Source organism: Esox lucius, chromosome 19 (genome assembly GCF_011004845.1).
Source record: "Esox lucius isolate fEsoLuc1 chromosome 19, fEsoLuc1.pri, whole genome shotgun sequence".
Lineage (NCBI taxonomy): Eukaryota > Metazoa > Chordata > Actinopteri > Esociformes > Esocidae > Esox > Esox lucius.
In genome coordinates this window covers 15494338-15506624 of record NC_047587.1, presented here as the reverse complement: position 1 = coordinate 15506624, position 12287 = coordinate 15494338, and the positions used below count along the sequence as shown (strand labels likewise).

General features: G+C 41.2%; 1 protein-coding gene across 5 annotated transcripts in view; it reads right to left on the bottom strand.

Annotated features, from left to right (window-relative positions):
• Nucleotides 1–5715: 5715 nt before the first annotated feature.
• rassf7a (Ras association domain family member 7a) overlaps nucleotides 5716–12287 on the bottom strand; it is a 44686-nt gene continuing 38114 nt past the window's right edge. For 4 of the 5 annotated variants that reach the window (XM_020040498.2, XM_010883681.4, XM_010883680.4 and 1 more), the window contains exons 3-6: nucleotides 11066–12036; nucleotides 9250–9424; nucleotides 7371–7478; nucleotides 5716–5974 (exon numbers count right to left, since the gene is read on the bottom strand). In XM_020040498.2, coding sequence (XP_019896057.1) covers nucleotides 5943–5974; nucleotides 7371–7478; nucleotides 9250–9424; nucleotides 11066–12036 — 1286 coding nt within the window. In that variant the 3' untranslated portion in view covers nucleotides 5716–5942. Of the gene's footprint in view, nucleotides 7479–9249; nucleotides 9425–11065; nucleotides 12037–12287 lie in introns of all 5 variants that reach the window. The other variant, XM_020040499.2, reaches the window with a different exon arrangement.

The window sequence follows — 12287 nt, the reverse complement described above, 5'->3', positions numbered from 1 at the left end:
TGGACTGCCTGCAGTCCAGACCTGTCACCCATTGAGAACATTTGGTGTCACCCATTGAGAACATTTACCAGACACTAATGCAGGAGCCTAATCCTATTTGCAGTCATTTTAGTTCCCCGTATCACCATCTGAGGGACATTATGAAATAAAAAATGCAACAAAGGAGACCCCGAAATGTTGAGCAGCTGAAATCCTATATTATGTAAGAATGGGAATACATTTCACTTTCAAAACTACAGCAAATGGTCTCCTCAGTTCCCAAACACTTACCGAGGACTGTTAAAAGATGAGGTAATGCAACACAGTCGTAAACTTGCCACTGTCCCAACTTTTTTTTAACTTGTTGATGGCATCTAATTCAAAATGTCATGGATTTTTCCAAAAACAATATACTTTCTCAGTTTCAACATTTAATATGATGTCTTTGTACTATTTTCAATTAAATATAGGGATAAGTGATTGGCACATAATTGCATACTGTTATTATTTGCATTTCACACAAAATTATGCTATGAGCATCTGACCTGGAAATCTAATTGGTTTCAATATGATCTGTGAAATCCAACATTGCTTGCACCCTGCAGTTGCAATTGTGCCCATACATATATGATTGTAGGCTGCCTATTTGGAGTTGGCACGTTGAACACTGTCCCGCCTTCAGAGAATGACTGACAGGGCCGTAGAGTTTCATTGAGTTAGGAAAACAGCGTTAGTGTGTGGACATTCAGTTGCCAAGGGTGGCGCTGTACCCTACTTATCACATTTTAATTATTTGTATTTTGTTAACCACAACAAGGGGCACGATTTTGAAAATGAAACACCAAATGGCTTTTCATTAACATTTTAATATTGACCGCGAATGTGTATATCAGTAGGCCTACGTGAAAATTAAAATGCAAATCACATGATTGCATTTTCATTTTTACATTGACTGAAAAAATACCGAAAAAAGTGGACAGTGTAAATGCACTGTGGGATTGCATTAAGTGTGAATTAAGTTAACTATACGCTTCCTTAGGCAGTGGCGGTGAAAAGTTCATACAGTTTAACGCATAGCACAGACCGTTGCACAAGCTTGGCAAATGCAACGTTATGCTTTTTTTTTTTTAATTAATGAGCCAATTTGATTTAATTAATAATAATTCATAATAATAAGCAAATGTTATAACGACGAAAATATTTAGTGAATGAAGTGTATTCATGAACCCATCTGAGAAGTTCAGTGCCTCAAAAATGTAAGAAATGTGGGTTTTTGTCTAGAACTAGCCTGTGTAAAACAGCCAATGATTATGAAGAATTGTCAATTGGAATAGGAGACCGTTTTACAGGTAATAACCTATTTAATAGTATGTGTGAGTATCAATCTGTTAAAAGTTTAAAACGTGTGTAAGAAACAAGCAGAGTACTTTGCGTTTTGAAGAACAGCTTTGGTCCGTAAGTTAACCTACATACTGTATGATTGCACAACCCCATTAGTCCAGATCATACAGTTTGTGGCATTCTCGCTCTCTCACTTTCCCTACTGTCATGCAGCAGCATCCTTGGTACGTGCACAACCACAATCGCTTCATGGCAACACTGTACACAAGCGAAGAGTTCAACCACTTTCAGTTTAACGGGTAGAGCGCTCTTTCGCAAAACGGATATAAGTACACGTCCCTTGACTCCAGTAACTAACTTTTCATCATAGTTCAACGGATTTAGACTGTGGGAGTCATGTCGTCCACGAGTTAAACATTTTTTTGGTCGATGGCAGGAAATTGATGACGTGAAAATGGTTCATTCCTAATGTAAGACGTGCAGAAATGAACGCGCCGCACCCCAACTATAACTCAGTGAAATCCATCAAACCCATTGGCGGTGTTAAGCACACCCACTAGACTCTGTAATTCGATAGTTGCCTTTAATGGGCGGGCTTTACAGTAGGATTTTGTTTGTCCACTGGCTTTACGAGACGCCAATATATGTTGATTTGCATATGCAGGTCAGGTTGCAGATGCAGAGGAGTGGGCAAGGGAAGCGCAAGTGAACTGAACTTCTCTGTTGGTGTGGTGTACTCTTGATATTCTTAAATGACCCTAACTTTAATAATATATTCTACATATTTTTTGAGAAAACAGTTACCATTTGCATGCCTAAAAGTGTGTGGCACTCATCAAAGCTGCTAGGAGTAGTTTTATATTCCAAATGATCTGTTCAAAAAGAAAACTTGGGTGATTGGTGAGTAGACTATCTCTTTATCTGATGTGTTATTGTCTTCATAATTGTGAGCTGAACCACTTTTTTTAAAAGCACGATGTAATGTCTATGATAATGTGTTCAATTGTATATTTTCTAGAATTACTTACATAGTTTATATTTTAAGTTTGACTGATAAGATGAAAAGAGAAGCATGCTAAATATGTTACAATCCCATTATATCGATCATGTAAATTCGTATGTCAAGGATTGGCCTGACAAGTCAATAAGATGGCATATATACTTTCAAATCAAAAGCTATTTTCATAATTTTGAAAAACACATTTTGGATACCTTGTTCTTAAGCCGAAATCAAGTTTAGCTGGGCCTATTTACATGTCATGCTGATATAAAATACAACTATACTATTATGCTTTTAATGTTTTGTTACTGTGTAATAATACCATGGTGTTTTCCCCCTTAGCACTTCGTTTTAGCATGGTATGATATCTTAGAAATCTGAAATCAGGTAAGCCACTGACTAACGTACATTGCGCCTATCCCAATTCCACTGTGCGTGTGACAGCGGCTAACCTGGTTTTGGGTAGACTTCTCTGACATTCCGCCGTCGTGGGAACGGCTGTCCAGACACATCTAAATGCAGTGTATATCCAAAAGCACTTGTGCTATCGACGCCTATTATGTGGAAATTATTTTTTTCGATTTTTACTGCCCTCTCTGTGGCCTTTCTGAGTACTGTATACTCAATCTCTAGGCTGTACTTCTGACAGAGGCAATGGATGCCAACTACTGGGACTTTGCTGGTGGGGAGTATTTCTCTGGCATTGTTGGACTTGTCTGTGTGTTTCTCTAATAAGCACAGATAGTACTCTATTCCTTTTATCACTGTATACACGGTTCCAAACCAAGGACCAATAAACATTCTATTGAACGAGCCTGCAATCAAGTATATTTCTTTATCTCATACTGTACAATAAAAAACATGTGTTGCTTTAGTATTTATTGCCTCCTGGATGACTCAGAGTGATACCCAATATAAAGATAAGTGGTGTATGTCAGACCCATTAACTAAGGCTTAGTTACTGTGATATGAATGTGCATAATGCTCAGGGTAACACCCAATCAACAGATAGGCGGGCAGGCAGGCAGCAAGGCTACAGAACACTCAGGCTCTGGCAACAAACAACCTCAAGCCCCCTACCTAAGACCCAGCCACATGTGTACTGTAAATCTGGAATCACTGACTAAGTATAAGCAATATGACAAAAGTGGAGCTTTCACCAGGTTGCCTATACCAGTCAAAAATATTTCAGATCTACCCAAGTAGGTAGGTGCCATGCTAGGTTTGTATTTAGACAGGTTCACCACTATTTCTGGTGCCTACCCATAATCTGTCTAGATGTATATACATTTTTCTGATTGTAATTTTAGCAAGTATTAATGTCTAAGGGAAATTTCTGTGGATTTGGTAAAAGAGGATCCATGTTAAGCATTATTGTATTTGGGAGTAATTGTTATGCCCTCATCAGGTGGAGTGTTGTATTTGGAGGGGGTGAGGCTGTGTTTGCTTGCATTTGTGTGTGAACAGGAGAGGTTAACACGCATATTTCCCAAGATTATAGATACACTGAATGTGCCTACACTGCTTCTGACCTGGAAGGCTTGTTAGTGTGATAATCCTGGTGGGAATATATGTATTTTCCTCTGTCTTGTTTTTGTATTGTTTCCTTTTCACATTTAACCTCTCATGAGTCTGATGACAGTAGCATTTAGTGTTCCATTTGTGCCCAGTGTCCCTATGTGTGTTTGTGTGTGTAGTTATTTCCCTACTCTTTAGGAGAAACATTTAGGAGAATGTCTTGATTATTTCAAGTAATGAAACATGGTGAAGTCCTGACTTTTCTAAATGCTTTGTCGATTCCTGTGTAAGGTTTAGGGTTAGGCATGAACATTATGCTATTGGGTTAGGGTAGGGTTTAGGAAAACAGTTGTTTTAAAAAATATAAAAAACAAAATGTTAGTCTGGAAAGTCATGAAACCATGTTGTGTCTGTATGAGAGAGAGAGCTTTAGTTCCCAGGTGAACGTCAATAAAGAAAAAAAACAGTCCCTCTTTCCAATCGGTTTAGACTATAGGAATGGTAGGGATTTGGGGCTTATCCAGCCCCAGACAGACTAGACACGTCCTGATCTTATCACCATAATCCAATTCCACATAATCTGAATATCAAAACCTTGTAACACTTTGAAGTAGCTCTAACTAACAAAGGTTGTCTGTTAATACCACAACCCACAGAGGGTTAATACTGGTGTGTAAGAGAAATACCAACGGAGCAAAGTCAGTAGTCTTAAGGACTGAAAAATCTGAGGAATGTACCTATGGCAAAGGGAAGGTTATTTTTTTCATAATATTTTTAACTGTTGGTAGCTAGGACAGTCATTTACAGATCCATGGAGCAGCTGAACAGTGTTTGTTTCAGCCCAGTGGTGGTTTATGTCCCTCTGTTTATTCGCACAGGTCTACAGAGAGCGCTTGAGATGTGTGGGACTGGGTCATGTGACACAGGTGAAGCTAGGGAAGTGAACGGGGAGCGGGTCATGTGACAGGTCCAGAGAAAAGTGAAGGGGGAATGGCTAGTTGTCCCAGTGTCAACTAACTGTTTACTGTTTATGATGTCACTAATAGTGACATCACTAATAAGCCTTGTTACAGATCAACAAACAGTGGACAGACGTGAGTTTTCCACTTGCAGGACTGTCACCGCATTTGCATATTTGTCTGTTAAAGCCTGAGTACTGTTTTTGTCCCTTTTTTCCCCATTCTTATCATGTTTGCTTTGTGGATGAGTTCCCGTTTTATATTCCATGTTCAAATACGATGGCATGACACGGTGGGTTGAGATAAGGGCAGAGGTTGGCATCGCAGCCAGGGAAGTAGAGAATATATGGTACGAAGGAGTACTTTAGTAGACAATGACTATACATAAAATGTTTATGTTCGGCCATCTTCCCGAGTTGATGTCAGCATTGCATAGTAGCTTCTCCATAGCGGCCAAGTAGTGCTAGGTCACACGTACTCTGTGTGTACTGTATTACATCACCCTCACAGCTGCCTGTGCCGGGATGTGTGCATTGCTTCTTCCCTTCACCAAGGGAGACATTTTGGAAAGGTGTGCATGGGCCACCTGTGTGTGATGTATTTATTCGACCTACCATCTCATAGTGCTTTGGAGGACTTGCTGGAACCAGTGAATACAGCTTCATAGCAGCCCTCATAAATGTATGCATGACAGTCATAAATCCGTAATGTATTAAACAAATGCACCTCAAGAAAAGAGTGGACATTCCCAACAGTGGCTGTTCCTTGTCACAGCCTATTGCATCACTAAACCAGGCCTGCATGCAAGTGAAGGCAAATGTAACTGGATTCTCCCCTTCTTTAAAATATGTCTTACAGAGGATTTAAAGTAGTAATACAAAACAACAGCAACCAGATTATCTAGAACACAATGCACCATATTTTATTATATTTAAATACATAGACAAAGTCATATCTCTCTAAGTAAACATTTTTCTAAATTATTTTACATTTCATATATAGCTACTCAGCAGTGTAAATATATGTCTATGGTATATACAGTATGTATATGTGGTAATCTGAGTGGTAATCATAGTGACAGACAGGGTTAAATAGACATTAAGACGACAAATAACAACATCTCCTTGGCCCTGCTGTCCCTTGTTTTATCTCCATGACGATTCTCTGGATGTCACGACTGCAAGACACACAAAAATAAATGGAGATGATGTCTCCCTTCATTTGGTTTGGATAACACTTCTCAAAACATGTTCCTGTTAAGGCATAAGAGAGCTTGGTAGATGAAGATACAAAACATGTCCTTGGAGTCGGTTGAAATTGGCCTTGACCCCTGATTCAGAAATGTTAATACATTACTTTACCACTAATGTATTGGGTAAAGGACATGTAATTCTGTCTGGGGTGAAGGGCAACTTTCACCAGAAGCATGTTACCTCTATATCCTAGTTAAAGCCAAAGAAACAGCCAAAATGCCACAGCAAACAGAATGGAGCAGAAGATTGCTCGCACTAACACAAACAAAGCCCATTTCAATCAAATAGGAGGAAACCCAGCATCACTCTCAGAAAGTTGGCTCTGTTTAAATACTTCTGAAATGCATCCTTCCATCCAATGTTCTGAAGAGTAATAACTGATAGGGAAAATAGCAGTAACTTTTACTTTGGCCTATCTAACCGAATTGAGTCAGAGGAAGTATGCATGTTGGAAGTATTTATGACCTCCCATGGAAGAGAACCAACTGTACAATGATTGATTTCTATTTTGGAAGTCATAGTTCACCAAGATACAAGGCAATATGGAAGTAATCCCCCAAGCAAAGAAAGAAAGGGCCTCTTAGACACAAATATAAAAAAGCTGTACCTTCCAAAACAGTAAGAATGTTCTGTTATTAAACCTTATAGTCAGTAAGCAGTACAAACGTATACTTTTTCTAGTTCAATTTCTCATTCAAAAGAGGGCCGCTCTTTTTTCCAGAAATAATGGTGACAGTGTAACAGTGGGTTTGTGTTCAGGCACAGCTGTCTGTGGAGAACGGGCCTGTTGTTCTGAGGGTGGAGAGACACCCTGTGTCACTGGACTGACTGGAAGAAGGGGGATAAACTGGGGGCTATCAGGAACCACCCAGCTGCACCAGTCCTTACAGTACAGCTGGAGTAAGGGGAGACATAGGAGCCAGAGCTAATGTTAGTCCACAGCACAGGGTAGAGAAAGACAGAACAAAGGAGCAAGCAGTGGTCAAGAGGGAGACAGTGAGTAAGGTACAGAGAAGGTGGAAGAGAAGAGGAGAGATGCGGGGTAAGATGTTAGCAGAGTTGAAAAGCAATTGCCGATAGACCAATATCATGGAAAACCAGAACGATCAGAGAACCAGAGAGCATTAGAATCAAATAGCATTTGAAAAGGACAAAGGAGGGGTATTAAGGGAAGCTTTTTGGGTCATGGAGGGGTTCAGGGACTCCATGTAGGGACCTCCACCCTGAGTACGAGAACAGAAGCTCAGGCAAGGCCCAAAAAAGTCAAGCCGAGGCAGGGCAACCAGGCGGGTAGCAGCAGGTAGTGTCACACATACACACCCTCTGGGTTGAGGCTGGAAACCAGTGGGTTCTGTAGGTTACGGGGGTGTCCCAAAAACTGCTTGGCGGTGGGACGAGGAGGCGACTCTATGTGGAGCAGTTCTACTCCTGATGAAAAGAGCAAGAGCAGGCCAAAAAATATTCACACCATGGCAGTATTTAAGAATAATTTCAGTAAAAAATGAAAAACCTTTTGGTTTTTGCACAATATCATTGTCATTTTCAAATTGCAGAATACATTTGTCCTACTAAAAGTTAGGTTTATTACAGATGGCATTGAGAAATTCATTTTAGAACGCTTAAAATTAAACATTGGCACACTTCCTTAACCTTCTCTACAGGCATCCTGACCCACTCTTAAGTTACAAACCACTCTAGTTCTGCAATGTTACCTGCTATACCTGCAGATTTAACTTCTTGCTATAGGTTTTCTATGAGATCAGGACTTGGACTCGTTGCAGGCCCTTTACAGAAATTTCCACATTTCACCTTCAGCCATTCCGGAGTGCTTTTTAATATGCATGTTTCGTGTCATTGTCCCAGAAAACCCACAACTTTTGACAGAGACCCAGTTTCTGGACACAAGTTTGTACATTGTGCTCCAGAAAACATTACTCAGCTAATTTCACGATGCCTTTCACACAATGAAGTGCCAAAGAGCTTCAATTTTGTTTCATTAGTACACAAGACATTTCCCCAGAAGGATTTAGTTCTGTTTATATGGAGTTTTGTCAAGTCCAATTTGTCTTTGTTGTGTCTCTCCTTCAACAGTGGGGCCTTCCTGGGCTTCCTCCTGTTTACCATTACTGGTTAAGTGTACGGTTGATGGTGGATGGTGAAACAGTTCTTCAGGTCAGGTTGTAGAGCAAGTATGATCATTATTATAATGTCATCGCTACTAATATCATTTTTAGGAAAGGGCTTGTAAGTAAGCATTTTAATGTAAAGGGCACACCCATTGTAGCTTATGACAAATAGCATTTGTTTTGATGATGCCTTGTCATCCATTCAAAACTACTTTCAAAACCAACTTTGAAGTCTCTTCTTGTAGCCGCATCCTAGACGGTTAACCATAGTTCTATTATCAAACATCTTGATAATACTGCAGACAGTGCAAACAGGAATTACAAGGTCCCAGGAGATGGACTTATAACCATCTCTGACAGTTGTTTGGTCTTCACCAACTTGACAGTGGTACAGAGAGCAGAATGTTGTCTTCTCTTTCTCAAACACTCCTTTTGTCTTTGGTCCAGTGTAGTTTTGATACAAATCAAAGCACCTGTGAACCCAATGTTTTTTCTCCTCTTGATGAAATTGAGAATTATTTAAATCAAAAGCAAGTGTGTAAATATAAGTCCTTTAGAAGACACTTAACAGTAACAATCTCCAATACTGAGTGCAGACATTTCTGTAACGGCCCCCCATAAAAACAAAATTCAAGCTATGGGGGCCTTTCTCTGATCCCCACAAGAAAAATACCAATTTCCAGCTTAGGGGTTATGTGTATGTGGTTGAACTCTTTGTATAACCTTCACTCCTAATACTACTGACAGACTGAGGTAAACTAAATACTAATTCATAGCGTGGAATAAATTAGTGCACCCCTAGCTTCAACAGATGGTGTTGTATTTTTGAATCAGCATTTTTGTTTAATAAAATCGCACAAAGTAAAAAATACTTTTTGGTTACCTATATCAATGATAGCTCAAATATCCATGTGTCCAAATACATTAAAAAATACAACTTTCTAGTTTATGTACTTACTTTTTCAGGTGTGTGTGTGTGTGTGTGCATATATATATGAAAACAGATCAGCAGTCAAAATATTGTTTCATATACTTTTAAATTGTGCATTTATTTTTAATGTGTATATTTGTACCTCTGTTCCTATATCCTTCCTGTAGCAAGTCAGCCAGTTCTAGTTGATCCAGTTGGTCAGTGAGGTCTGTGCGTGAGTGTGTGTGTGTCGGTAGAACTCCTGCTTGCTGGATGAATTGCTGCAGGTTGCACTGCCTCAACTCCTTGTTTAAGTCTTCCAACTCCTCCTGCTTCTCCTGTGGAAGGACATGGGGGGGGGGACTGTCACTCCCAGAGCACTAGTTCCTAAATCACAAAAAAAATGAATCTAGTGATTTACATAAACATAAAGTAGGTGTTGAAAATTGGGATAAACAGATCTTCTCATTCACTTATGCTCAGTCTATGAAGATGGCAAAAATCTGAAATGTGTTTAATACATTGTATTTAGATATAGATCATAAATACAATTTAAAAATTCATTCAATTGCACAAATCAGTTCCTTTGTAGGACTACTTCTCAAATAGGCAAATAAAGTATTTCGGTGGAATATAAATGAACTACAAATGTAATGCCAACTTGCAGAAACACAAAACATAATTTGCTTTGTTAAAGGCTGCAAGTCATATTTCCACCACAAGAGTGCAGCAACGTCAACAACATTTTCAGAGGTCAACCTCTCAACATTAATGAAAAGCCTGCCTCCCATTCACTTGAAGTGTTTCCAAACGTCTGACTGGTACTGTACGTCTAGAAAGCCACTGCTTGCTAAACATTATTGCCATTCATCGCTACAGAGATCAAAAGCTTTTAGCACTCAGTAAAGCATGTTTTGACTGTATAAATGGCCATTTGAACTGAACGGTGTGGAAGAGGAGATAGAAGCCAGGTGTCATGCTAACATAAACCTTTCCCCAATCAAAACGTGTATGCACACAGACAAAGAAATACATTTACCAGATAGTCTGTGGTGTGTGTGTGTGTGTGTGTGTGGTTTACGAAGGTGTGCCCTGCGGCGAAACCTTTTGATTATTTTCCTTATCAGCTGTCATAGCAGTACCAGCAAGCTATAGTCCAGTACCATCCTTCTTGGAAAATCGTTCACAGGCCAACTTGTGACTAAATGAGTGTCATCATTACTGTATAGACCATAGATAAAATCTAATTATCTTTTCATGGTCTTTTAATATGTTTCATACCACAGACATTATGTGTGGCATTTATTTAGCAGGCCTAGCCTCACAACAACACTGTCTCCACAAACACTGACAGACCTGCTGAGTGGCAAGGTCAAGCCAATAAAATGAATTCCCTTGTGCAAAGGATTTATAACATTTATTCTGTTTTCATATGGTTCTACTTCTTTGATACAAGAATGCAAGGAAAGTAACCATTAATGTCATATGAGTCATATGAGCAACAATGTGTAAGTGGGGGAGTGTTCCTGACCAATTGGGATAAAAACAAGGCTGTCACAGCCCACCTTTACACCACTACAGATGTCTATCAACATTTGTCAGAAAGCATTCTCTAATGTAGCAACAATGGTTTTTCGAGCCCAATAAATATAGATTCTCCCATCACCATTGGAGTCAGAGATCATCGCTGTATTTGCATTCTGAGCATTCTGTGTTAGCTGCATCATGCTGGCCTGCCTGGACAGTAGACACCATGTTCCCATATATATGGGATTTTTTAAAATGCAATTCACATTTCACATTCACTGACCCACTAATTAGGAACCACTGAGCTACAATACTGTTATGAGTACTAGGTGGCAGTTTGGGGAAAGGAGAGTGAGCTATACCCCTCTCTCCAAGGCCCCGCCCTCTCTCCAAGGCCCCGCCCTCTCTCCAAGGCCCAGCCCTCTCCCCAAGGTCCCGCCCTTTCTCTTTACCTGCAGCAGTGACTGAGCCTTCCCCAGCGCCCTGTCTGTCTCGGTTATCTCCACCTCCAGCTCCTTGCTGTGCCTGTCCTGGCTCTGTAGCTCTGCTCTCATCGCCTCTAGCGACTCCTCATCCCCTGCCTTATTGGACCTTCTAGCCTGGTTGCTGCCACCCAGGCTCTCCCGTTGGATCTCCTGCTCCAGCTGGGCGGAGCGAGATGCAAAGTTGTGGAGTCGCCGGCCGCAGTCGTCCATCTTGGCATGGAGTTCCGCCAGCCTCCTCCTCATCCCCCTCTCTAGCTCCACCTCTATCTGCAGCTCATCTTCCCAGAACATCTCATGAGACAGCTCAGCCTGGTTCCTCTTGGCTGCCTGTTCTAGAGTCTCTATATCTTCCTGGAGACGAGACTCTGGGACAGGGGAAGGAGCTGGGGAGGCCCTGTTACAGGATCGAGAGTCTCTCTCCAGGGCCTCTAGCTGGGTCTCAATAGCCCTCAACCTCTCCTGCTGTTGAAGAACCTGCCGGAACACCTCCTCCTTGGATGGGCCCACAGGAGGAGATGCAGAATGTGGAGAGGGAGAGGGAGGGTGTGGGGAGGGGGAGCGAGCTTGGTGGGAAGGAACAGGGCTGGGTGAGGCCCTCTGAATGGGTGAAGCTTGGGGAGACTTCCGGGTTGTTGGCTTGGTTTTGGGAGAGGTTGAGGGCCCTAGGTTGAATGTCAAGGACTTCTTGGGCTGGTTGCGTTTAAGTGGTTCTGGTTCCAGGTGTTTGGGAAGAGGGGAGACCTGGTCCTGGCTGGAAACAGAACCAGAGCCAGACCCCGGTCCATCACTGCTGCTGGGGCCTGTGCGGCGCAAAAAGAACTGGACATCATTGCCGTGCTGGCCCAGTTTGGCAAGGGACTCAAGGGGCCTCTCATTGGCTAACAGTTGCCTCTCTGAGTCCCTCAGTCTCTGGATCAGGACATAGCGACCTGTCTGACCTATGGCAAGAAGAGAGAGAGCCGGTCAAAACTGAAAAAGAACATAGGAAAACATGGTATAATGTTGTCTTCAAGTTCCAAAATCTATTTGGTTATGAGCTTATTGCCCTCTCTATGGATTTGGGATACCGTATTCCTAATGGCCACACAAAACTCTCTACTCCATTAGGACTCAGAAATTAGGACTACTAAATGTCCTGGCAGCTTGTCTCACTCAGAGAAAATAAAACTGTTTTTGGATAGGTGGAGAA